Source organism: Chlorocebus sabaeus, chromosome 16 (genome assembly GCF_047675955.1).
Source record: "Chlorocebus sabaeus isolate Y175 chromosome 16, mChlSab1.0.hap1, whole genome shotgun sequence".
Classification (NCBI taxonomy): Eukaryota; Metazoa; Chordata; class Mammalia; order Primates; family Cercopithecidae; genus Chlorocebus; species Chlorocebus sabaeus.
In genome coordinates, this window is record NC_132919.1 from 38,596,609 (window position 1) to 38,623,634 (window position 27,026).

General features: G+C 42.9%; 1 protein-coding gene across 1 annotated transcript in view; it reads right to left on the reverse strand.

The window, feature by feature from the left end:
• The window catches only part of VMP1 (vacuole membrane protein 1), a 135,384-nt gene that overhangs the window by 5,344 nt on the left and 103,014 nt on the right, over positions 1-27,026 (reverse strand). The window contains exons 9-10 of the mRNA XM_008011244.3: positions 26,705-26,821; positions 20,077-20,138 (exon numbers count right to left, since the gene is read on the reverse strand). Of these exons, the coding sequence (XP_008009435.1) occupies positions 20,077-20,138; positions 26,705-26,821 (179 nt within the window). The remainder of the gene's footprint in view (positions 1-20,076; positions 20,139-26,704; positions 26,822-27,026) is intronic.

The following is a 27,026-nucleotide window of genomic DNA, read 5'->3' on the forward strand; positions in this document are numbered from 1 at the left end:
ACTACTTCTCAAAACAACAACAACAACATAAAGAAAACTGCAAATTTATAAGAAATTTCTTTTTCATAAATCAATTTTTTTCTCTTTAACAGTACTCTGGCCAGGCGCAGTGGCTCATGCCTGTAATCCCAACACTAGGGGAGGCCGAAGTGGGGAGATCACGAGGTCAGGAGTTCGAGATCAGCCTGGCCAACACAGTGAAACCCTGTCTCTACTAAAAACACAAAAATTAGCTGGGTGTGGTGGCACATGCCTGTAATCCCAGCTACTCAGGAGGCTGAGGCAGAAGAATCTCTTGAACCCAGGAGGTGGAGGTTGCAGCGAGCTGAGATCACGCCATTGCACTCCAGCCTGGGTGACAGAGTGAGACTCCGTCTCAAAAAACAAAAAACAAAACAAAACAAAAAACAAAAAACAACAGCCTGGCCAACATGGCGAAACCCTGTCTCCACCAAAAAGACAAAAATTAGGCCAGCTGCGATGATTCACGCCTGTAATCCTAGCACTCTGGGAGGCTGAAGTGGGTGGATCACCTGAGGTCAGGAGTTCAAGACCAGCCTGGCCAACATGGTGAAATTCTGTCTCTACTAAAATACAAAAATTAGCCGGGCATGATGGCGAGCGCCTGTAACCCCAGCTACTCAAGAGGCTGAGATGGGAGAATTGCTTGAACCCAGGAGATGGTGGTTGCAGTGAGCCCAGATCGCACCACTCCACTCCAGCCTGGGCGGCTGAACGAGACTCCGTCTCAAAAAAAAAAAAAAAAAAAAAAAAAAAAAAAAAAAATTAGCCGGGCATGGTGGCAGGTGTCTGTAATCCCAGCTACTTGGGAGGCTGAGATGGAAGAATTGCTTGAACCCGGGAGACAGTGGTTGCAGTGAGCCCACATTGCACCACTTCACTCCAGCCTGGGCAGCTGAGCGAGATTCCGTCTCAAAACAAAAAAACAAAAAACCCCCCCTGAAAACCAAAAGTAGCCAGGCATGGTGGCGCATGCCTGTAATCTCATCTACTAGTGGGGGCTGAGGCAGGAGGATCCGCTTGAACCTGGGAAGCGGAGACTGCAGTGAGCCAAGATTGTGCCACTGTACTCTACCCTGGGCAACAGAGTGAGACTCCATCTCAAACAAAAACAAAAACAAGGCTGGGCGCGGTGGTTCACACCTGTAATCCCAGCACTTTGGGAGACTGAGGCAGGTGGATCACTTGAGGTCAGGAGCTTGAGACCAACCTGGCCAACATGGCGAAACCCCATCTCTATTAAAAATACAAAAAATTAGCCAGGTGTGGTGGCACGCGCCTGTAATCCTAGCTAGTCGGGGGCTGAGGCGGAAGAATCGCTTGAACCCAGGAGGTGGCGGTTGCAGTGTGCCATTGTCCTCCAGCTTGGGGAAAAAGATGGAAACTCTGTCGCAAAGCAAAACAAAAACCAAAACCAAAATCAGTACTCTAAGTTGTAATTTAAATCTACCAGGGATAGCCATAGTCAAGCCATTATTTAAGAGAAAATTAAGAACCAAGACCCAAATGTTAGAAAGAGTAAAATGTTTTTGTTTTTTAGGAAAATGAGGAAGGGACTGGAAATAATAATTCTAGATTCCCTTCAAAATAATTTGAAAAGGTAAATAATTTGCCATTGTAAGTCCATTAAGAGATACACTTTTTGTACCCATAATTTAAAAAAGAGATATGCTTTAGCTGATAGATACATTGTAGCTGATAGAGTATATCACATGATGTGTATTCACATGATGTATAATTTATCTTGAGGATAATGCTGAGATTAATATATCAATTTGTTATGTGTCTCTATGTAGGTTTCCATGAAAGACTAGGAAAACAGCTGAAAACAGAGAAGAGGTTAAAAGTTTTATTTATTATTATTACTTTTTTCTTTTTTATATTTTATAGAGATGGAGTCTCACTATGTTGCCCAGGTTGGTCTCAAATTCCTGGCCTCAAAAGATCCTCCCACCTTAGTTTCCCAAATTGTCATCAAAATTTTAGTTACTTTTGTTTTCCATTTCTCTACCTCTACAAACAATGTCTTAGGCTACTGATGCCTCAGCTTCAACAAAGTACTCTTATACAATAGTTTGCTTAATTATCACTAAAGCTATTTTAGTAATGGACTAGATAAAAATAGAAATTACAGCTCTCACTCTTAACATGCATTTAAGGCAAACAATAATGCCAGCTCTAAATCTTATCCATCAAGTTATTCTCAAGCAGCAGACCAGAAGCAAGAGTCCATTCTGACGTTTAAGATTAACTTAAAGTGCACACATGGGGTGGGAGTAATAACTTGCAACACAGTTCAAAGGCTTTCCATAGTTGGTTTAGGAAATACCCTAAATGCCATTCTTCCCAAGCCATTACATTCTTGCAACCCTGTGCACCTTGCTAAAGACTCTAATCTCATCCCATAGTAAGTCGGGGAAGTCCTCCAATTTGCCCTTAAGCTCTGATTAAATTCAAATAATTACAATTTCGGCTGGGCGTGATGGCTCATGTCTGTAATCACAGCACTTTGGGAGGCTGAGGCGGGCAGATCACCTGAGGTCAGGAGTTCGAGACCAGCCTGGCCAGCATGGTGAAACCCTGTCTCTACTAAAAATACAAAAAAAAAAATAATAATAAATAAAAGTCAGGCACCATGGTGGGCGCCCGTAGTCCCAGCTACTCGGGAGGCTAAGGCAGGAGAATCGCTTGAACCTCGGAGGCGGTTGCAGTGAGCCTAGATTGTGTACTGCACTCCAGCCTAGGTGACAGAGCGAGACTGTCTCAAAACAAAATAAAACAAAGAATTACAATTTTGTGACACAGAAGAACACAAAGTAGGAGGAGAACAAACAGACACAGAACTATTTTTTCAGTCAACTGCACGACTAAAATATACCTAAACTAGCTATGTAAGTAGGTACTTGGCTCTAGGTGAGAAAGCTTTAGAAAAACAAAAAAAAAGGCTGGGTGCGGTGGCACACACCTGTTATCCCAGCACGTTGGGAGGCCGAGGTGGGCGGATCACAAGGTCAGGAAATCGAGACCATCCTGGCTAACATGGTGAAACCCTGTCTCTACTAAAAATACAAAAAAATTAGCTGGGTGTGGTGGCGGGCGCCTGTAGTCCCAGCTACTCGGGAGGCTGAGGCACGAGAATGGCGCGAACCCGAGAGGCGGAGCTTGCAGTGAGCTGAGATCGCACCACTGCACTCCAGCCAGGGCAACAGAGCGAGACTCCATCTCAAAAAAAAAAAAAAAAAAAAAAAAAAAAGAAAGAAAGAAATAAGGCCGGGCGCGGTGGCTCAAACCTGTAATCCCAGCACTTTGGGAGGCCGACACGGGCGGATCACGAGGTCAGGAGATCGAGATCATCCTGCCTAACCCGGTGAAACCCCGTCTCTACTAAAAAAATACAAAAAACTAGCCGGGCGAAGTGGCGGGTGCCTGTAGTCCCAGCTACTCGGGAGGCTGAGGCAGGAGAATGGCGTGAGGAGGACGCAGAGCTTGCAGTGAGCTGAGATCCGGCCACTGCACTCCAGCCTGGGGGACAGAGCGAGACTCCGTCTCAAAAAAAAAAAAAAAAGTAGTAGTTCTGGCACCATGACTCACGAGTTTGAGACCAGCCTGAGCAACATGGCGAAATCCTGTCTGTACTAAAAATACAAAAAAATTAGCCAGGCATGGTGGCACATGCCTGCAGTCCCAGCTACTCGGGAGGCTAAGGCACGAGAATTGCTTGAACCTGGGAGGTGGGGGTTGCAAATGAGCCGAGACTGCACTCCAGCCTAGGCGACAAAAAAAAAAAAAAAGTCGATCTCATTTGCTTTTCCTTGCTGTGAACCTTCAACACAGTGGGTAGAAAAATCTTAGTGGGTAGTAGTATCTTCATATTTTTATTCCTGGCACAAATATAACAGCATATATAAGATAAAAAAAAAAAAACTTTCCACTGGGCCTGGTGGCGCATGCCTGTAGTCCCAGCTAATTTGGAGGCTGAGCAGGAGGCTCTCTTGAGCCCAGGAGTTGGGATGGAGGCTTAGTGAGCTATAATCATGCCTGTGAATAGCCACTCCGTTCCAGCCTGGGTAAAACAGTGAGATCCTGTCTCCGAAACAAACAAACCCTTTTCCAACAAATGATGCTAGTGGCAATTTTTACACTTTTGTTATTGTTAACTTCTGTTAAAAAAAACTCAGGAATGCAAATAAAAGTTTTTTTTTTTATTTAAAGAAAAAAACATAGACTCGAAACCTACTCAGAGCTCAAAATTGGTTTCATGGGAACAATATTTTCCCATGCTTACATACCTAGAATCTGTTAAACAGACCTAAGACAAAGTTCTTGGCAAACTTAAATATCGTAAAAAAAAAAAATCGTAAAAAAAAAAAAAATATAGATATCCATTCAAAATAACATTTGGGCAAAATTCTGCCAAGAGCCCTAGCCAAATTGCAAACAAAATCTATTATTTTTCTATGGTTTTTAATGTATATGTTACTCTGCTTCTGGAAATCACTTATGTGACAAGAAATCTGTATTTTAGGCTGGGTGTGACGGGTCATGCTTGTAATCCCAGTACTTTGGGAGGTTGAGGCAGGAGGACTTGAGGACAAGAGTTTGAGACCAGCCTGGACAACATAGTGAGACCCCTGTCTCTACAAAAGTTTAAAAAAATAGCTGAGTGTAATGGCAAGTGCCTGTATTCCTAGCTATTCAAGAGGTTGAGATGGGAGGATCCTGTGAGCCTAGGAGTTCAAGGTTAAAGTAAGCTAGGACTGAACCACTGCACTCCAGCCTTAGTGAAAGAGCAAGACCCTGTCTCTCTCTCTCTCTCTCAATAAATCAATAGATTAGATAGATAATAAATAAATAAGATCTGAAATCTGGCCAGGCAGGATAGGGTGGCTCATGCCAGTAATCCAAGCACTTTGGGTGGCTGAGGTGGGAGGACTGCTTGAGTCTAAGAGTTCAAGATTGGCTTGGGCAACATAATAAGACTCCTGTCCCTACACCCACACACAAAATTAACCAGGTATGGGGCACACCTGTAGTCCTAGTTACTCAAGAGGCTGAGTGGGGAGGACTGCTTGAACCCAGGAGGTCAAGGCTGTAGTGATCTAAAATCACACCACTACTCTCCAGCCTGGGCTAGAGAGGAGAACCTGTCTCTTAAGAAACAAACAAAAAAGATTGATTCACCTTGTTGTTTAGTCCTATTTACAGAGTGTATACTTAAAGTCTAAGCAGTTGGCTGGGTGCGGTGGCTCACGCCTGTAATCCCAGCACTTTGGGAGGCCGAGGCAGGTGGATCACCTGAGGTTGGGAGTTTGAGACCAGCCTGACCAACATGGAGAAACCCCATCTCTACTAAAAATACAAATAAAACTAGCTGGGCATGGTGGTGCATGCCTGTAATCCCAGGTACTTGGGAGGCTGAGGCAGGAGAAGTGCTTGAACCCGGGAAGCGTAGGTTGCAGTGAGCTGAGATCGCGCCATTGCAGGCCGGCCTGGGCGACAGAGCGAGACTCCGTTTAAAAAAAAAAAAAAAAAGTCTAAGCAGTTGAAGTCTCTAAGCCTAAGAATATTTTACCAGCATTAATAAAGTAATTTTTTTTTTATTGAATGTAGGCTCTGCTCCTTTCTCAAATAATTTTTTGAGGATCTTAGCATTAATGTGAGCACATAGGTTACATTTACCCTTCTGAAAAACATTCTGACATAAATTCTAGTAAGGAGGCGACAGCCTCTTTACAAACAGTAATACGCCTTTTGTCTTAGAAAAAAGTCTGGGCACAACAGTTTCTTACCTTTATTCCATTGTTTGTGCTGGGTTAATATTCCCTCTAATGATTAATCACAAAGCCTAAAGAATCTCAGAGTGTCATAAGTCAGATGCCTGAAAGCTTATAAATGAAAAAAAAAATTTTTTTTTTTCAGGAGAAGATTCAGGTCAGGCTACTATAAAAAGTAAAGGGTGCTGGGCTTGGTGGTTCACTGTAATCCCAGCACTTTGGGAGGCCAAGGTGGGAGGATCACTTGAGCCTATGAGTTCAAGACCAGCCTGGGCAATATAGTGAGACCTCATCCCTACAAAAAATTTAAAAATTGGCTGGGCATGCTGGCATGCGACAGGAGGTGGGAGAATCACCTGGGCCTGGGAGGCAGAGGTTGCTCCAGCCTGGGCAACAGAGCTAGCCCCTGTCCCCGCCCCCACCAAATCTGAATAGCCCAACTTCAGGAGACTGAAAACCTGTGCCCTGAGTTATAAAATTTAATTATGTTCTAAATGAATATCAGGGTCTTTAGAATTTTCTTGATTGAATGACGACCACTGTATGTAAATCAATACATCAAATTTATCCTCTGACCCCAGAGAATTCTATCAATTGAGATTTGGCCCAGGAGCACAGGAGTAGACTCCTATATAGAAAATGGTTCTGTTCTAACTGAAGCCAACAACCGCCTCTTCTGCTGAAGAGACTGAATTTTACATTTAAGGCACTAGTAGGATACACTTTCAGGAATGAAATTAAAGTCCTTCCCTATCCTATTCTCATTACAAGCTGATCTGTTACATGTACAAAAGAGGCAAAAAGAGTGTATGGGAGAAGATGAGCAATAAGACAGCCTAGCAATTCCCTTTCTCGGTAACAGTCTTATAAATAATTCTCCGTCTTCAGAAATGTGCACATTTTAGTCAAACATTATAGAGTTAAATTTTCCTTCCTGCTCCCTAGGCAGTGATCTAAACAGGCTTAACGGCTAGTATTTTAATGAGTTGTCATTTCCTGTCTGATAAAGATTCTCACAGTATTTAACCACCAGTTTCCCTGGGGACCAACCAATACTAGAGCTCTATTCATAGTGACTCAGAATGGACCTCAGACTCTTGCCCTTATTCAAAAATGACAGATTGCCCTCCACATGAAACTGCCTTTCCTAGTAAGGTAGACTGCTCGGAAAAGGGTGGGGGAGTTTATCATGCAATCTTTCTGAAGAAGCCAAAGGCCATCATGCTGACTCATTAATATTTACAGCCTTTCAGCCCTTTATTAATCTAGAATAAGTAAATGAACAGGTGCTAACTGAAAATAAACTCATATTTAACCCAGTAAAAACAGGATCTAGTTATTCTGTGTGACTGGAATGAAAGTGTTATTATCTTTACCATTTAACTGAATAGAACACATGAATCTTTTTGTTTTGTTTTGTTTTTTGGAGACAGAGTCTGGCTCTATCACCCAGGCTGGAGTGCAGTGGTGCAATCTCGGCTCACTGCAACCTCCACCTCCCGGCTTCAAGCAATTCTCCTGCCTCAACCCTCTGAGTAGCTCGGATTACAGGCATACGCCACTACAACCGGCTAGTTTTTGTATTTTTAGTAGAGACAGGGTTTCACCATGTTGGCCAGGCTGCTCTCAAACTCCTGACCTCAAGGGATCCGCCTGTCTTGACCTCCCAAAATGCTGGGATTACAGGCATGAGCCACTGTGCCTGGCTGAGTATATGAATCTTTGAAGCTGATACTGTAAGAAAAAACTGGTAACTGATGTATTCTACTTGCTTTGGATCTGAAATGTGGTAGCCCCCTAATCATGTTTCTTTACATCCAGGATCTTGGAATGGCATCCCAGCATAAAATAAATTCAGGATGAAAATCACACACTATACTAGAAAATCTAGGGCTTTCTCATATATACAAGTTTGGACTGACAGTCTCTGGCACCTTCTAAAATTCATTGTGATTTGACACCAGGATTTGGGATTAAAACATCTTGAATTTCATTCACATCTGTGCCCTTTCAAATGATTAAAACCTCTTTTGTACTTAAGTTAGTCCACTGTACGTGGAGTGGTATTATGAACACATGACACCATGGGTTTCTTCCTGGCTATGTAGAAGGAAGACCATGCTTTCTCCAGGTGTATTTTATCAGGTATATTGTCTCTACTGCCTTACAGCATATTTTATCACAAAAGAATTTGCAATTGCCCTAGCTTTTGGAGATTTAGCATTATTTTCTGTAAGAATCAGATTGAAGGTTAGACCTCCTTACCATTAGCAGCTACTTTTTGAAATAAGCTAACATTAAAGAGAAGCTCTAGAAAACAAAACCTCATTTCAGAATGCAGACTTGAGCAGCGGGAGAAAAGCAGGCATTTGTGCTGGTGAATGTGGCCAGAGCTAAAGGAGTGGTCTGTAAGAACTAGGTAAAACTGATTGGTTGTCAAAACAAAACTCTGTTAAAAATCAACTGATTTCATTTATAGAAAATGACAGACTGGTGACAGCTTTTTTTTTTTTTCTTTCTGTGTTTTAAAGAGGTTGTGTTTCTTGCCTCAGTCTCCCAAGTAGCTGGAACTACAGACGAGTGGCACTGCACCTGGCCCCAGTGGCAGGATCTTGCTCTTTCGCCCACGCAAGAGTACAATGGCACAAACACGGCTCACTGCAGCCTTGACCTCCTGGGCTCAAGCAATCTTCCTGCCTCAACCTTCCGAGTAGCTGGGGCCACAGTAGCTAATTTTTAATTTTTTTTCTAGAGATGGGGTCTTGCCATGTTGCCCAGGCTGGTCTCAAACTTCTGGGCTCAAGCAATCTTGCCTCAGCCTCCCAAAGTTCTAGGATTACAGGTGTGAGTAGGTCTGGTGGCAGCTTTTTATACTGACAGATCTGCACTGGCTTGAAGACTCACTGAGTTCTAAAACTTAAAAATCAGGCCAGCACAGTGGCTCATGCCTGTAATCCCAGCATTTTGGGAGGCCGAGGTGGGTGGATCACGAGGTCGGGAGTTCGAGACCAGCCTGGCCAATATGGTGAAACCCCGTCTCTAGTAAAAATACAAAAGTTAGCTGGGTGTGGTAGTGCACACCTGTAGTCCCAGCTGCTTGGGAGGCTGAGGCAGATGAATTGCTTGAACCCAGGAGGCAGAGCTCGCAGTGAGCTGAGATCACGCCACAGCAGTCCAGGCTAGGCGACAGAGCAAGGCTTGGTCTCAAAAAACAAAAAACAAAAACAAACAAAAACCAAAAAAGTGACAGTATTGGCAGGACACAGTGGCTCATGCCTATAATCCCAGCATTTGGGGAGGCTGAGGCACGAGGATTGCTTGAGCCCAGGAGTTCAAGATCAGCCTGGGCAACACAGTGAGACCCTGTCTCAAAAAAGAAAAAAAAGTGACAGTATTGATTGAAATTCAATCTCATTTTAAAAAAGTTATGATCTCTGTCCTCAAGGAGCTCTATCTAGAAGAATGCTGGGAGAGGGGAAAAAATGCACTTAAATGTACACTACAGAAACACGTGAGTTTTTTTTTTTTTTTTCCCCGAGACGGAGTCTCGCTTTGTCGCCCAGGCTGGAGTGCAGTGGCCGGATCTCAGCTCACTGCAAGCTCCGCCTCCCGGGTTCACGCCATTCTCCTGCCTCAGCCTCCCGAGTAGCTGGGACTACAGGCGCCCGCCACCTCGCCCGGCTAGTTTTTTGTATTTTTTAGTAGAGACGGGGTTTCACCGTGCGAGCCAGGATGGTCTCGATCTCCTGACCTTGTGATCCGCCCGTCTCGGCCTCCCAAAGTGCTGGGATTACAGGCTTGAGCCACCGCGCCCGGCCGTGAGTTTTTCATTAAAAGTAACCACAGTAGTAACTACCTACAGCTGCACACAGGTGGATGCACGTGTGCACAGGCGAAGAGACAGAAAGAATTCATGCTGCATCCCTACCAAATTCACACAGCAGCTGTTTGAAACTGGTGCTCTAGTCTAAATTTCCAACTTCCAGCAAATGACCTCGCTGGCTTCCACAGTGCACCCTCAGTGTCCTCCTTCTCTGCCTCAAAACATCTTGGAGTCTTCACTCCAGTTTTCTTTTTTTTTTTTTTTTTGAGACGGAGTCTTGCTCTGTCGCCCGGGCTGGAGTGCAGTGGCCGGATCTCAGCTCACTGCAAGCTCCGCCTCCCGGGTTTACGCCATTCTCCCGCCTCAGCCTCCCGAGTAGCTGGGACTACAGGCGCCCGCCACTTCGCCCGGCTAGTTTTTTGTGTTTTTAGTAGAGACGGGGTTTCACCATGTTAGCCAGGATGGTCTCGATCTCCTGACCTCGTGATCCGCCCATCTCGGCCTCCCAAAGTGCTGGGATTACAGGCTTGAGCCACCGCGCCCGGCCTTCACTCCAGTTTTCAAGAAAGAACTGGTTCATGAGGATAATCAGTCCACCACAGATTGATCCTATCTCAATCATCTCTTATCATTTATATGAATTTAACTTATCTGTAATAGTACCTCATGGGTTTTGTTATGGATATGAAGTGAATATTTATGTAAAGTATCTGGCACAGTGGGTGCTTACTGAATGTTAGTTTCCTTCCCACATCCTTCCCTTTCTTCATTTGTATTTTCTATCTCTAGCATTTTACTAGTTTTCCCCTCAGCCTAAAATACACACTGGTCCCTCCTATTTAATGAATGAATGAATTCATCTGGTCAACAAATATTTACAGAACAATTAAAATGTGTCAGACATGACTTTGGCTTGACCTTTCCTCTAGCCCACAATTCCATGTAATCCAATATATTTGGGTTTTAATTTTCATCATGCTACTAAAATACTCCATTATGGTCAATAGTAACTTCCAAATACAATGCACACATTTCTCATCTAACAGTCTAACTCCAGAACTCCTGTTTTAACCTTTCTGCGGTCTCCCAATATCCATAACAAACATATAGAAAGGTGAAGTGCCGAAAGAGAAGGATATATTAACTACTATGGACATGAAGAGAAAGGGGTTTTCCCAAACTACAGAAAGAGGTTATGTTAGACTGTATAACTGAGTCTCAGCAGCTGGGGTTTAAACCCTATGTTAAGCCTTAAATTCTATCCTTTTGTCAGATAATACAAATGTTGGTGTCCCACACTTTCATAACTTTTTCTGATTGTTTTCAATGATCAGAGTCAAAGAGAAGCGAATACATGGATCATTTTATACTTTAAAATGAAAGGACAGATTTTCTTTCTGTAGAAGAAAAAGTCCAGGCTCACGTAGCTCATTCTGACCACTTTCCATAGAGTGAGGAATAAGAAACAACATTCGGATTCAAGCACTTAATTAGTCACTGGTTAAAATGATCTCTCTTGCCACAGGCAAGCCTGACTCTGAGGTCAAGCATCAAGTTAGCTCAGAAATCGGAGACAGCAAAGAAGAGCATGGAACATTCTGTATCTGGTAAAAAGTCCCTGTTCCAGCCAACACCATCCCCCAGCCCTCAAGTTCAATGATTGAGTTATGGAAACTTTTCTTGTGTGGTAAAACTGGGAACTTTGTCTTCCAATAAGACCCTGGCAACATGACAATCAGCCAATGTTCTGCATATGGTTTGCTGCTAGTCATATGCTTAATGTTATTTTCTGGGAATTCACATCCCCTATTTGGTGAGAATATGGGAACATGTCATTTTAATCATAACTTTAAAAGTTAGATTTGGTTATGCTCTTTAAGAAATATGTACAGGTCTCTCCCATTGGAGAAAGTCTAAAATTAAATAAAAATTAGTATTAAATCATAGAAAAAAAAAAAAAGGGCTGGGCACGGTGGCTCATGCCTGTAATACCAGCACTTTGGGAGGCAGAGGAGGGTGGATTACGAGTTCAAGAGTTTGAGACCAGCCTGACCAACATGGTGAAATCCTGTCTCTACTAAAGATAAAAAAATTAGTCAGGCATGGTGGCAGGTGCCTGTAATCCCAGCTACTCAGGAGAATCGCTTGAACATGGGAGGCAGAGGTTGCAGTGTGCTGAGATTGCACCACAGCGCTCAAGCCTGGGCAATAGAACAAAACTGTCTCAAAAACAAAACAAAACAAAACAAAACACAAGTAACGTAATGCCTTTTGAGCTAGAAAGTTCTCTAGTTCTTTGGTTCTATCACCTGACTTTGGGTCTTGCCATGTTGACCAGACTGGTCTTGAATTCCTGAGAATTCAACCGATCTATCTGCCTCGGCCCCCCAAAGTGCTGGGATTACAGGCGTGAGCCACCATGCTCAGGCAAAAAAAATATATATATATTTTTGAGACAGAGTCTTGCTCTGTCGCCCAGGCTGGAGTGCAGTGGTCAGCTCACTACAGCTCACTACAACGTCCACCTCCTGGGTTCAAGCAATTCTCCCACCCCAGCCTCTTGAGTAGCTGGGACTACAGGCACCCATCACCACACTTGGCTAGTTTTTGTATTTTTAGTAGAGGCAGGGTTTCACTATGTTGACCAGCCTGGTCTTGAACTCCTGACCTCAGGGGATCCGCCCACCTCAGCCTCCCAAAGTTCTGGGATTATAGGTGTGAACTACTGTGCCTGGTCTTTTTTTTTTTTTAAATTTTTATGTTTTATTTTATTTTTATTTATTTAGTTTTTTGAGACGGAGTCTCACTCTGTTGCCCAGGCTTGAGTGGAGTGGCGCGATCTTGGCTCACTGCAAGCTCCGCCTCCCAGGTTCACGCCATTCTCCTGCCTCAGCCTCCCGAGTAGCTGGGACTACAGGCGCCTGCCACCTCGCCCGGCTAGTTTTTTTTTTTTTTGTATTTTTTTAGTAGAGACGGGGTTTCACCATGTTAGCCAGGATGGTCTCAATCTCCTGACCTCGTGATCCGCCCGTCTCGGCCTCCCAAAGTGCTGGGATTCCAGGCTTGAGCCACCGCGCCCGGCCTATTTTTTATTTTTTAGAAGGAGTCTCCCTCTGTCACCGAGGCTGGAGTACGCTGGCACGATCTTGCCTCACTGCAATCTCCACCTCCAGGGTTCAAGTGATTCTCCTGTCTCAGTCTCCCAAGTAGCTGGGATTACAGGCGCCCACCCCCACACACGGCTAATTTTTTGTATTTTTAGTAGAGATGAGGTTTCATCATGTGGCCCAGGCTGGACTCCTGACCTCAGGTGATACACCTGCCTCGGCCTCCCAAAGTGCTGGGGTTATAGATGTGAGCCATCATGCCCGGCCCCAGCCAAAAGATTTTTGATACCCCCACCCCTTTTTTTTTGAGACGGAGTCTCGCTCTGTCACCCAGGCTGGAGTGCAGTGGCCTGAACTCGGCTCACTGCAAGCTCTGCCTCCTTGGTTCAAGCGATTCTCCTGCCTCAGCCTCCTGAGTAGCTGGGACGACAGGCACCTGCTACCATGTCCGGCTAATTTTTGTATGTTTAGTGGAGATGTGGTTTCACCATGTTGGCCAGACTGGTCTTGAATTCCTGACTTCAGGTGATCTGCCCAAAATGCTGGGATTACAGCCGTGAGCCTCTGCTCCCGGCCCGGGATTCATTTTTCATTCTTCCTTATTATCTCACAATTTTATTTTAAATTTGAACTGCTTCTGGCTTTTTTCTTGCTTGTCTTTTGATTTTGTTCTCTACCATGACAAGTTATCACTCCTTTATTTGTGACTGCAAGGTTTTAAATATCCTTCAAAAGACTGCATTCTGAAGTTTACTAATTTAATTTGATGATTTGCTATACCATTAAGGGACTTTTTTTTTTTTTTTTTGAGACAGAGTCTCACTGTCACCTAGGCTGGAGTGCATTGGTGCGATCTCGGCTCACTGCAACCTCTGCCTCCCAGGTTTGAGCAATTCTCCTACCTCAGCCTCCCAAGTAGCTGGGATTACAGGCATGTGGCACCATGCCCAGCTAATTTTTGTATTTTTAGTAGAGATGGGGGTCTTATCATGTTGGCCAGCCTGGTCTCAAACTCCTGATCTCAAATGATCTACCCGCCTCGGCCTCCCAAAGTGCTGGGATTACAGGCATAAGCCACCATGCCTGGCCCCATTCAGGGTTTTAGCAGTGTGAAGGGGAGAACTAACAATTAAAGGAGAATGTTTATTTTCTTTCTTCCTTTCTTTTTTTTCAAGAATCAGGGTCTCACTCTGTCGCCTAGGATGGAGTGCAATAGTATGATCATGGTTCACTGCAGCCGCAACCTCCTGCCTCAAACAATTTTTCCACCTCAGCCTCTTGGGTAGCAGGGACTACAGGCGGGTGCCACCACGCCCAACTAATTTGTTAGTGTGTTTTTTTGTAGAGACAGACAGGGTCTTACTATGTTTCCAGGCTGGTCCTGAATTCCTGGCCTCAAATGATCTAAAGGAGAATGTTTCTACAGCAGGTTAGAGACAGTATATCTAGTGAGGAAATCCAGCTGTTCACCTCCTCTTTTCTGAACTAAAGTACTAATCTATTAATTATGATATGAAATCATATATTTGGGTCTACTAAAAATTCGTTCTCTTTATTGAACTTAATCCCTATTTTAGCTTTGGTGAGGCTACCTATTAATTTTCATTTGAACACTTGTATTTAAAAACATTTCTGGCTGGGCATGGTGGCTCACACCTGTAATTCTAGCACTTTGGGAGGCTGAGGTGGGTGGATCACTTGAGGTCAGGAGTTTGAGACCAGCCTGACCAACATGATGAAATCCTATCTCTATGAAAAATACAAAAATTAGCCAGGTGTGGTGGTGCACACCTGTAATCCCAGCTACTCAGGAGGCTGAAGCAGGAGAATTGCTTGAACCTGGGAGGTGGAAGTTGCAGTAAGCCGAGATCACACCACTGCACTACAGCCTGGGCGACACAGCAAGACTCTGTCTCAAAAAAAAAAAAAAAAAGTATTTCCTACTTCAAAACATAAAAAAATCAATCATGTCATACTCAATTGGAGAATCTGATTAAAAGATAATGTTATTAATGACAAAGACTAAAAGGATACCCTTTGGGATCTGATAATAAAGCTTTACTAGCATCTGCTGAGTCTAATTATTTATACTGTTTAATACATTATCTAGAAAAGAATGGCTGGGCACGGTGGCTCACTCCTGTAATCCCAGCACTTTGGGAGGTCGAGGTGGGCGGATCACCTAAGGTCAGGAGCTTGAGATCAGCCTGGCCAACATGGTGGAACCCCGTCTCTACTAAAAATATAAAAATTAGCCAGGCCTGGTGGCGCACGCCTGTGATCCCAGTTACTCAGGAGGCTGAGGCAGGAAAATCGCTTGAACCCAGGAGGCAGAGGTGGCAGTGACCCGAGATTGTGCCACTGCACCCCAGCCTGGGCGACAGAGCAAAACTCCATCTCAAAAAAAAAAAAAAGGGCCAGGCGCAGTGGCTCACGCCTGTAATTCCAGCACTTTGGGAGGCCTAGGTGGGCGTATCACCTGAGGTCAGGAGTTAGAGACCAGCCCGACCAACATGGAGAAACCCCGTCCCTATTAAACATAAAAAATTAGCCGGGTGTGATGGCACATGCCTGTAATCCCAGCTACTCGGGAGGCTGAGTCAGGAGAACTGCTTGAATCCCAGAGGTGGAGGTTGGGGTGAGCCGAGATCCGAGATCCGAGATCGCACCATTGCACTCCAGCCTGGGCAACAAGAGTGAAACTCTGCCTCAAAAAAGAAAAGAAGAGAAAAGAAAACAGAAGTAGCTGAGGTAATCCCTGTAGACAGTGCTGGGAAAATGATAAGGACATCAAGACATTCCAACATCTGCTCCTGAAAATAATTTTTCAAATATGATACAACTCATTTAATTCAATACAAATCTGAATCCAGTAGGTCTTGAATATTTTAGCATAACTATATTCAAAACCATCTTATCTTTAAGAGTAAAGGATCACTGGAATTTTTTGAGGGGACACGCTAGTGGGGTTTAAAATAAATTACTGACTTTGAAAGACGTAAAATAGGTCAGGTGCAGTGGCTCACGCCTGTAATCCCAGCACTTTGGGAGGCCGAGGCAGGTGGATCACGAGGTCAGGAGATCAAGACCATCCTGGCTAACATGGTGAAACCCTGTCTCTCTTAAAAATACAAAAAATTAGCCGGGCGTGGAGGCGGGCGCCTGTAGTCCCAGCTACTTGGGAGGCTGAGGCAGGAGAATGGCGTGAACCCAGGAGGCGGAGCTTGAAGTGAGCTGAGATCGCGCCACTGCACTCCAGGCTGGGAGACAGAGTGAGACTCTGTCACGAAAAAAAAAAAAAAAAGGCATAAGATATTCTGACTTAACTACATTGGCCTAAGCTTAAAGGCATTTCTATTTACCATAGATAAATAATATAATTTCATAAAAACTCTAAAGGCTGGGGAAATAGAAGAATCTGGGCTATATCAATGATTTTCTAATTTGTACTGGTCATGTGTTCATTTATTCAGCAGATTTACAGAGCATCTGCTATATGTCATTCAAGATGCCAGGTTCGGTGGACATAACAGTAAACAAAAATAGACACAATCTTTTCCTTTGAGAAGCTTACAGGTTAACAGTAAAAAGACAGTAATCACACACTCCTACAAACATAAGTGTAACAATATAACTATAAGTGCATGTAGTATACTGTTGCTTTGAAGAAAGGCCCCTGGTAAAGATGGTATTAGATCAAGTCAGGGAAAGGTTTCTGAGAATGCAATGGCTAAAATCTAAAGGACATTGTTTAGGCCAGTGATTCTCAATGAGGGTGGTGGGTCTCTTCCCCATGTGACGTTTGGCAATGTCTGGAAACATTTGTGATTGTCATGATTGGAAGGTACTAGCAGCATGCAGTGAGCAGAGGAGAAAGATGGTGCTACATCTCTTATAATGCACAGGACAGTTCCCCATAACAAGTAATTATCTGGTCTTAAAAAAGTCAATAGTGCCAAGGCTGAGAAATCTTGAACTAGGCAAAGAGAAAAGCACAAGCAAAGACCAGTGGTGGGAGACTCAAATATGGACAAAGTGGTTTGAGCAGAGAAAACTAGGGGGGACAGATAACACAGGGAGGGCTTATAAACCCTGGTAAGGAGTTTTGGCTTTATCTAAAGAATGAAGGGGGCCGGGCGCAGTGGCTCAAGCCTGTAATTCCAGCACTTTGGGAGGCCGAGACGGGCGGATCACGAGGTCAGGAGATCGAAACCATCCTGGCTAACACAGTGAAACCCCGTCTCTACTAAAAAAAATACAAAACACTAGCCGGGCGAGGTGGCAGGCACCTGTAGTCCCAGCTACTCGGGAGGCTGAGGCAGGAGAATGGCGTAAACCCAGGAGGCGGAGCTTGCAGTGAGCTGAGATCCAGCCACTGCACTCCAGCCTGGGCGACAGAGCGAGACCCCATCTCAAAAAAAAAAAAAAAAAAAAAGAATGAAGGGAAAAACAAGTAAGTGAAGGGTTTCAAGAAGAGGAGGAGAAAGGGGGTGAAGACAGTGGTGATGATATGCTCAGATTAAAATTTCAAAAAGGTTAGTGACTGCAATATGGTGAATAGATTGGAAGAGAGTGAAACTGGATATATCGGTAGATGAAACAAGTAGCTAAGTAATTTAACTTCCTAGAAATTCCAAAGGCTGGGGAAACAGAAGGTGCTAGTGGTGAGGATGCAGGAGTAGCTGAAAAACTTCTTTCTACAAATGTTCAGTATAGGAAAAGAACAAATAATGCATGGTGTTATACGTACTGCGCTCTGCAGTCTCAAGGTAGAGCAGTAGTCTCTAAGAATAAATGAAATATTTTCCTTACATTTAAAAAATAAGGGGCTGGGAGCAGGGGCTTACGCCTGTAATCCCAGCACTTTGGGAGGCCAAGATGGGCGGATCACCGGGTCAGGAGTTTGAGACCAGCCTGACCAATGTGGTGAAACCCTATCTCCACTAAAAATACAAGAATTAGCTGGGCGTGGTGGCGTACGCTTGTAATCCCAGCTACTCAGGAGGCTGAGGCAGAAGAATTGCTTGAACCTGGGAGGCGGAGGTTGTAGTGAGCTGAGATCGCACCACTGCACTCCAGCCTGGAGCGAGACTCTGTCTCAAAAACAACAACAAAAAACAAAAACATAAGGGAAGGCCAGGCATGGTGGCTCATGCCTGTAATCCCAACACTTTGGGAGGCTGAGGTGGGAGGACTACTTGAAACCAGGAGTTTGACACTAGCCTGGGTAGCAAAGCGAGACCCCGTCTCTACAAAAATAAATAAACAAATAAATAAAAAATAAGGGACAAGAATATTTTTTGTCTTTATGTGATATATGGTGACATATAAAATACTTTATTTGTAAGGATTCAGGCAGCAAAAAACTAGAGTAAATTTAATTTTAAATGTAAATTTTAGTGTACAAGTTATAAATTCACACTGATAAGCTCAGGAATTAATGAAACTAATGACTGGCTCCACTGAGTACAATCTCAAGAATATATTTTTTCCTTATTAAAGCTGAACTAGCAAATATTAAAAACTATTTTATTACAAAACAAAGAAAAGAATGAATATATATATGACTAAAAAAACCAATAGTCACGAACTCAACACCAAGTGGCATTTTTTTTTAAATAGCAAAAATTTCCATAAATGTTTGCTCTGTAAGTGGCTTTTAAGATAAAGATTTACATTAAAACTAAACAAAGGGCACTTAAACTTGACACTTTTCCACCATGGGGCAGCTGTACTACTGAATGAAAAGAAAACCTCTCCCCTATAATAACAAATTAAAAACCTAACAACTTTTGGTCTTATTGCAATGTATTTTTTATTTCATTTGTTTTATTTTATTTTATTTTTTTGAGATGGAATTTCACTCTTGTTGCCCAGGCTGGAGTGCAATGGCACGATCTAGGCTCACCGTAACCTCTGCCTCCCAGGTTCAAGCAATTCTCCTGCCTCAGCCTCTCTAGTAGCTGGGATTACAGGCATGTGCCACCATGCCTGGCTAATTTTATTTTTAGTAGAGATGGGGTTTCTCCATGTTGGTCAGGCTAGTCTCGAACTCCCAACCTCAGGTGATTCCCCCGCCTCAGCCTCCCAAAGTGCTGGGATTAGAGGCATGAGCCCCTGTGCCCGGCCTTATTGCAATTTAATAGGCAACAGTGTTCATATTCCAGCTGAAAGTTAATCTGATTAATCCAACAAAATGTGCCTTTACTGTTTTATTAAACTGAACTCTATAATTTTGTGAGAATATCATTTAAATCTTATGTTAAAACTGGTCTTCATCACTTCTTAAAACTAAACACAAAAATAAAAGCTTTGGATAGTTTAGCCTTTTATTATTTATTTTTATATTTTATTTTTTGAGATGGAGCTCACTGTGTTGCCCAGGCTAGAGTGCAGTGGCAGGATCTCAGCTCACTGCAACCTCCGCCTCACGGGTTCAAGCGATTCTCTTACCTCAGCCTTCCAGTAGCTGGGACTACAGGCACCCGCCACCACCCCAGGCTAATATTTGTATTTTTAGTAGAGATGGGGTTTCACCATATTGGCCAGGCTGGTCTCGAACTCCTGACCTTGTGATCCACTTGCCTTGGCCTCCCAAAGTGCTGGGATTACAGACGTCAGTCACCGTGCCTGGCCAGTTTAACCTTTTAAAATAACCTAATTTTTCTCTAGTGAAGTAATAGAGACCTGACATATTTTGTTAATATTATGCCATCTAACATGACTTATTTAATGAAATGCTATTATTATTATTATTTTTTGAGATGGTGTCTTGTTCTGTCACCCAGGCTGGAGTGCAATGGCATGATCTTGGCTCACCGCAACCTCTGCCTCCCAGGTTCAAGCGATTCTCCTGCCGCAGCCTCCTGAGTAGCTGAGACTACAAGTGCCTGCCACCACGGCCAGCTAGGTTTTATATAAAATACTAAAATTTTATGTAAGATTTATATTTACATTAAATGTGGCTGTGTATCTGGCATCTAGTTTGGCCAAAAATCACAGCATTGTACTAAAGCACCACTAAACTGTAAGGATATACACATATCTTTTATATAAAGAGAGTTTCTTATTTCTTTGGTGGGGCTATAGATTCAAACCCCAAAGCTTCTTTTAAACCCAGAATTATATCACTTGATAGATGTTTGATTTACAATTAAACAGGGATAATGTGAGCTTTATCTTTCCCTACTACAGAACAAGAAAATCTTCATTTACTAATAACAGCAAGTTATTTTGGCTTCTCAAAAAATAAAGAACTATGTCAAAAATTCTATTTCAATTCAGTCTTGTACACATTTACTGCCATTTAAACAGTAATTATATTAATATTAGTCCTTAAAGAATTACTTACCCAATGAAAGCCACCATTTGCTCCACTATGTGCTTGCTGAATGTTATTATAACAAAAATTTTCTGTAAAGAAAACACCAGTTAAAATAAATTATTTAGTTATCAAAAAACCAACATAAATTCACAATTCTGGTAATAGTCGAAAGAGGTAAGATTGAGCCCCTAACTGCAATTTTAAAATTTCTTTAAAAATAAAATATAACATTTCCATCCTGGCCAACATGGTGAAACCCCGTCTCTACTAAAAATACAAAAATTAGCTGGGCATGGTGACATGTGCCTGTAGTCCCAGCTACTTGGGAGGCTGAGGCAGGAGAATTGCTTGAACCCAGGAGGTGGAGGTGGCAATGAGCTGGGATCGCACAACTGCACTCCAGCCTGACAACAGAGTGAGGAGACTCCATCTCAAAAAAAAAAAAATAATAATAAATAAATAAAATATTAATAAAAGATAACATTTAATTCAAACGTCATCAACTTTGTATTCCTTTTTTTTTTGAGACAGAGTTTCGCTCTTATTACCCAGGCTGGAGTGTAATGGCGTGATCTCAGCTCACTGCAACCTCCACCTTCCAGGTTCAAGTGATTCTCCTGCCTCAGCCTCCCAAGTAGCTGGGATTACAGGGATGCGCCACCAAGTCCAGTTAATTTTTTTTGTATTTTTAGTAGAGACGGTGTTTCTCTATGTTGGTCAGGCTGGTCTCGAACTCCCGACCTCAGGTGATCCGTCTGCCTCAGCCTCCCAAAGTGCTGGGATTACAGGCATGAATCATTGTACTCGGCCTTTTTTTTTTCTTCCTTCTTTTTTTTGAGACAGAGTCTCCCTCTGTTGCCCAGGCTGGAGTGCAGTGGTGCCATCTTGGCTTACTACAACCTCTGCCTCCCAGGGTCAAGTGATTCTCCTACCTCCAGCCTCCCAAGTAGCTGGGATTACAGGTGCACAACAACATGCCTGGAAAATTTTTGTGTTTTTAGTAGAGATGGGGTTTCACCATGCTGGCCAGGATGGTCTCGAACTCCTGACCTGGTGATCCACCTGCCTCAGTCTCCCAAAGTGCTGGGACTACAGGCGCCTGCCACCAAGCCTGGCTAATAACAGCAAGTTATTTTATTTTTTTATTTTATTTTATTTTTTTTTGAGACGGAGTCTCGCTCTGTAGCCCAGGCTGGAGTGCGGTGGCCGGATCTCAGCTCACTGCAAGCTCCGCCTCCTGGGCTTACGCCATTCTCCAGCCTCAGCCTCCCAAGTAGCTGGTACTACAGGCGCCCGCCACCTTGCCCGGCTAGGTTTTTTTTGTATTTTTTAGTAGAGACGGGGTTTCACCGTATTATCCAGGATGGTCTCGATCTCTTGACCTCGTGATCCGCCCGTCTCGGCCTCCCAAAGTGCTGGGATTACAGGCTTGAGCCACCGAGCCCGGCCTATTTTTTAACTAATTACAGCAAGTTATTAATTTTTTGAATTTTTAGTAGAGATGGGGTTCCCCCGTGTTAGCCAGGATGGTCTCGATCTCCTGACCTCGTGATCTGCCCACCTCGGCCTCAAAAAGTGCTGGGATTACAGGTGTGAGCCACTGCGCCCAGCCAACAGCAGTCTTCTTTTTATCCACTCACTATGAATCTCAGGAACCCGGACAGGTTAGACTAATGTACATTATTTCTGGCAAGAAGACTAATAAGGCAAAGGTATACAATTGGTGTGTGAGTATCATAAAGCTAACAAGGCAATTGTTACAGATAATTTGTGGAGAAAAGCAGGGGGTCTATACCAAAAACCAGTTATCTAGAGCTATAAATCTTCTATTAATCAACAGAGCTAGTAGTTGTTGCCTTTCAGTGATTTCATCACCATGAACTTTCCCTACCATCATTTCTTAACAATCAATGCCTAAATAATTGCACAATTTCAATGCAAACCAGCAAAACAAGATTTTCTTTTTGTATGTAGCAGCTTGCCAAGTCACTTCTGTGTAAGACAAAAAATGTGTCACACACCTAAGAACATATGTCTTAGCCTTTCAGGCTGGAGATCTGAGTGGGAATTCTACAAAATAAACAAAAGGCACAGACCACCAAAGAGCCCTCTTAACTACATGCATAGAATAAACAAAGGAAAGGGTAGAGGAGGAGAAAAAAGACATGGGAAGGAGGAACCAATTGTGCTAGAATGAACAAAGATGGAACCATCTGTAAAAGAAGTCCTTCATTGGAAAGAATAATTTTTTTTTTTTTTTGAGACGGAGTCTCGCTCTGTTGCCCAGGCTGGAGTGCAGTGGCTCGATCTGGGCGTGATCACTGCAAGCTCCACCTCCCGGGTTCACGCCATTCTCCTGCCTCAGCATCCCGAGTAGCTGGGACTACAGGCGCCCACCACCATGCCCAGCTAATTTTTTTAGTAGAGACAGGGTTTCACCATGTTAGCCAGGATGGTCTCGATCTCCTGACCTCGTGATCCGCCTGCCTCGGCCTCCCAAAGTGCTGGGATTACAGGCGTGAGCCACCGTGCCCGGCTGGAAAGAAGAATCTTAAGACAGATTCAGTTATTAAATATTTAGTGCCTACTATCTGACAGATGCTATTCTAGGCATTATAATACATCAGTGAACGAACAGACAAAAATATCTGCCCTCCTGGGAGTTTATAATACTGTGTGTGTGCTGGTGGGTGTGAACGTAGAGAGATAATAAAGAACACTGATGTATTTTAAGGGTACAGTAAGTAAATTAAATGGTACATGAAATAACATAAATGAGTATGTTGCCTTTCTTCATTATTTGGGACAAAGGTAATGTCTCTAAGGATACTACCTGTTTAAAACTTTTTTCTAAAAAGATACTCTTCTCGGCCGGGCGCGGTGGCTCAAGCCTGTAATCCTAGCACTTTGGGAGGCCGAGATGGGCGGATCACGAGGTCAGGAAATCGAGACTATCCTGGCTATCATGGTGAAACCCCGTCTCTACTAAATACAAAAAACTAGCCGGGCGAGGTGGCGGGCGCCTGTAGTCCCAGCTACTCGGGAGGCTGAGGCAGGAGAATGGCGTAAACCTGGGAGGCGGAGCTTGCAGTGAGCTGAGATCCGGCCACTGCACTCCAGCCAGGGCGACAGAGGGAGACTCCATCTCAAAAAAAAAAAAAAAAAAAAGATACTCTTCTCATGCCTTTTCCTATCTAAGGATACTTCTACAGACAGAGGACTTGACCCCATGCAGCGGAAGGGGAAATCTGATCTAACATTAAAGGTAGATTGATTTGAATCTTTTAGGGGAAGGTTAATAGGAAGACATCAATAAAAACAGCAATATTTATTAAAGAAGGTTGTCTAATTTTAAGCTGAGGAAAAAGGGAAGAAAGAAAAGCAGACAAGGAGACAGGTTTACTATTAGGGTAGAAAAAAATTGGTGTGTGTGTGTGTGGTTTTCCCACTATTATTTCAGAATGGCTAAAATGTTTATATTACTAATATTGTTTACCCATACAATGAGAAATGTTTGTTACCCTAAGCTACATCTGGATGTACATCAAGTGACATGCCTTTACAAAGTATGTCACCATGATACGATGGAACACAACAAACATATCCCATGGTCTTGGTTTAGTGAAGGAACTCAGATTCTTTCCTTTCAGAAACATAAATGGATTTTATCTTTCTTTTTCTTTTTTGCTTTCACATAGATACAGGGAATGAGCTTTATCTTGACAGAGCTTGGTTTGAATTCTAGGGCCTTAGGCAAGTATTTTACCTTCTCTAACACAGTTCCCTCATCTATGAAATGTGGTTAACAACGACCTCTCAGAATTGTCTGCCATGAGATAACCACTGCAAATTACCTTGCACAGGTCCTGATCAATAGCAGGCATTAAACAATTCAGTTTCCTTAATCATATCAATACATTAAAGTTAAGAAGGCAATGCAAAAGAATGGAAAGAACACTGAACCTGAAGTCAAAAGACTTGGGTTCAAATTCCAGCTGTTACTTACTCTTTTAAGCAACTATTACTTATTAACCTCCCTACCTCTGAGAATTACAGAATGGGTACAGTAATTCCTCTCTTCCAGGAGTGTAAGAATTAACTCATATAGATAAATGCTTTAAAGTGTGAAGTTCCATTAAAAAATTAATCATCAGCCAGGCGCAGTGGATCACGCCTGTAATCCCAGCATTTTGGGAGACCAAGGTGGGCGGATCACGAGGTCAGGAGTTTGCAACCAACCTGGCCAATATGGTGAACCCTGTCTCTACTAAAAATACAAAATTAGCTGGGTGTGGTGGCTTGTGCCCTGTAGTCCCACTTACTCTGGAGGCTGAGACAAAAGAATTGTTTGAACCTAGAAGGTGTAGGTTGCAGTGAGCTGAAATCGTGCCACCACACTCCAGCTTGGGTGACAGAGCGAGACTATGTCTCAAAAATAAATAAATAAATAAATAATCATAAATTGAAAAAATCTGAGTATGTTTAAAAATATACTAGTTTTAAATCTTTCTGAAATGAAAGGTCTGATAAGTTGCATATCTTACCACTACAGATAGGGTACTTATGGCATAATACGTTTTACCATAATTTATAGAAAGGCACTACATTCAAGAGGTATAAAGTAGGACACATAAAACATGGATTACTAGAGAAGTTCTTGTTATGAAATAAAATAATCCGTTATTTTTACTTAGGTATTAAGGACTCCAAGAAGCTAAATGACAGCTCTCTTCTAGAAACAACTCTAAAGATTAAAGAAAAACCTATTTTCAGATACATTGAAAAGAATGTATTATTGACCACATTTTATTATTTGAAAAAAATCCTGTATGGTATTAAATCTTTTTTTTTTTTTTTTGAGACAAAGTTTCACTTCTGTTGCCCAGGAGTGCAATGGCGTGAACTTGGCTCACCGCAACCTCTGCCTCCTGGGTTTAAGTGATTCTCCTGCCTCAGGCTCCTGAGTCCCTGAGCTGGGACTACAGGCATGCACCACCATGCTCAGCTAATTTTCGTATTTTTAGTAGAGACGGGGTTTCTCCATGTTGGTCAGGCTTGTCTGGAACTCCCGACCTCAGGTGATCCACCCGCCTTGGCCTCCCAAAGTGCTGGGATTACAGGCGTGAGCCACCGCATCTGGCCAGTATTAAATCCTAACCATAGTAACTAGCACTGTAATATTAAAAAAACTGTGTTCATTGATTGAACAAAATACTTAATTTAAATGGGAGGAAATATATTCCTTGAAGTAGGAAAAACATCCATGAAATTCTGAGTGGTTATGGCAGGAGAGTAGAGGACAGATTCAATAAACTTGACCCAAATGCCAAAATCTAAGATTATAAACTGGATAGGTAAGAAGCAGCTGAAGTTTTCCTGTTTCATTCTTCCCTTCTAAGAATTGGAAGTAGAGAGGTATGACATAGAAACTTTGGGGATAGACATACTTGCAATTATCATGGAATTATACAAGGGCAGAGAACTTCACTGTTCTTTCCTTTCTTTTTTTGAGACGGAGTCTCGCTCTGTTGCCCTGTTGGAGTGCAGTGGCGCAATCTTGGCTCACTGCAACCTCCGCCTCCCAGGTTCAAGAGATTCTCCTGCCTCAGCCTCCCAAGTAGCTGGGATTTCAAGCGCACGCCACCACACCCAGCTAATTTTTGCGTTTTCAGTAGAGACGGGGTTTCACCATGTTGGCCAGGATGGTCTCGATATCCTGACCTCACGATCTGCCTGTCTCAGCCTCCCAAAGTGCTGGGATTACAGGTGTGAGCCACCGCGCCTGGTTGTTCTTTCCTTTCTTTTGGTTAACACCGTTCTTTGTTACAAACCACACTGATTCAAAACACATTCTTTCCAGGTTAATTTCTATTTTATTCTATTGAGATCTGCCCTTAGAAGGAAGTAATTCATATCACAGTTCTAGAAGCACATATCCATTTTCCCTTCGTCTAAATTCTTAGCCTTTTCTCTCCTCTCTATTCATATATGCGTGCATACACACATACACACACACACACACACACACCCCCTCCATTCTAAAGATTTTGTTAAGAGTGGCTTTGAGGACTAGCAGATTCTCACTTCTCTGACCACAACCCACATCTCTTTGCCTCTTCAGAGACCCTCTTCTTCCCCATTCTCCTCCCACACTAACATCTGGCTGTTTTTCGGTAAAGGATGTTGGTGCCATGGGAGGAACTGCTTCACATACTCTCTATATATAGAGTATGTGAAAGAAAGTAAGAATTAGTGAATGGCAATATTCTCTCAGCTTCTGGTTGGTAAAACAAAACAAAACAAACAAAAAACTACATTTTTTGGGCTGTGTATATAAAAATGATGTGCATCTTTCTGCACACAAACACTATTTTTGTTTGGTAAAAGTCCTGGATAAATAGTTTCACAGGGCAAAAAATAAAGAAAGAGAGAAAAGAAGGAAAGAAGGAAGGAAGGGAAGGATGAAAAAAGAAGAAAAGAAAGAAAACAAGGAGATCGCTAATTCCAAACGACATTCTATGATTTATTACCTAAGTAAGCTACCAATCAAAAGAAGCAGAAACAGTAACTAAATAATTCACTTAGGAATGAGCATGTTTCATTGTCTTGTAATGGGTTCATCATCATTAGGCAGTTAATCAGGGGATATAATTACCTGGATATGCATTTTTATTATTGCTTTTCCAATTAGGGTTGCACCAAAGAAGGTCCAAAAAGGTACCAGAAAGTGTCCACATGTTATTCCAGCCAGATCAAATAGAGGATTTGGAATCTATAAAGAGAAAAAGAAGGACTTCCATATTATAATCCAAAGAACAATTTAATTTTATCATCCATTGATATGTGGTATTCTGCTTTTAGCCTGCTTACACTGCAAAGCAACATATGGGTTCCTTGATCAGTACTGGATTGTTCAAAAGGAGGTTAGGGAAACATCCTAAGGTATCTAGAAGCTGGGTCTCATATTCACCTTAGGT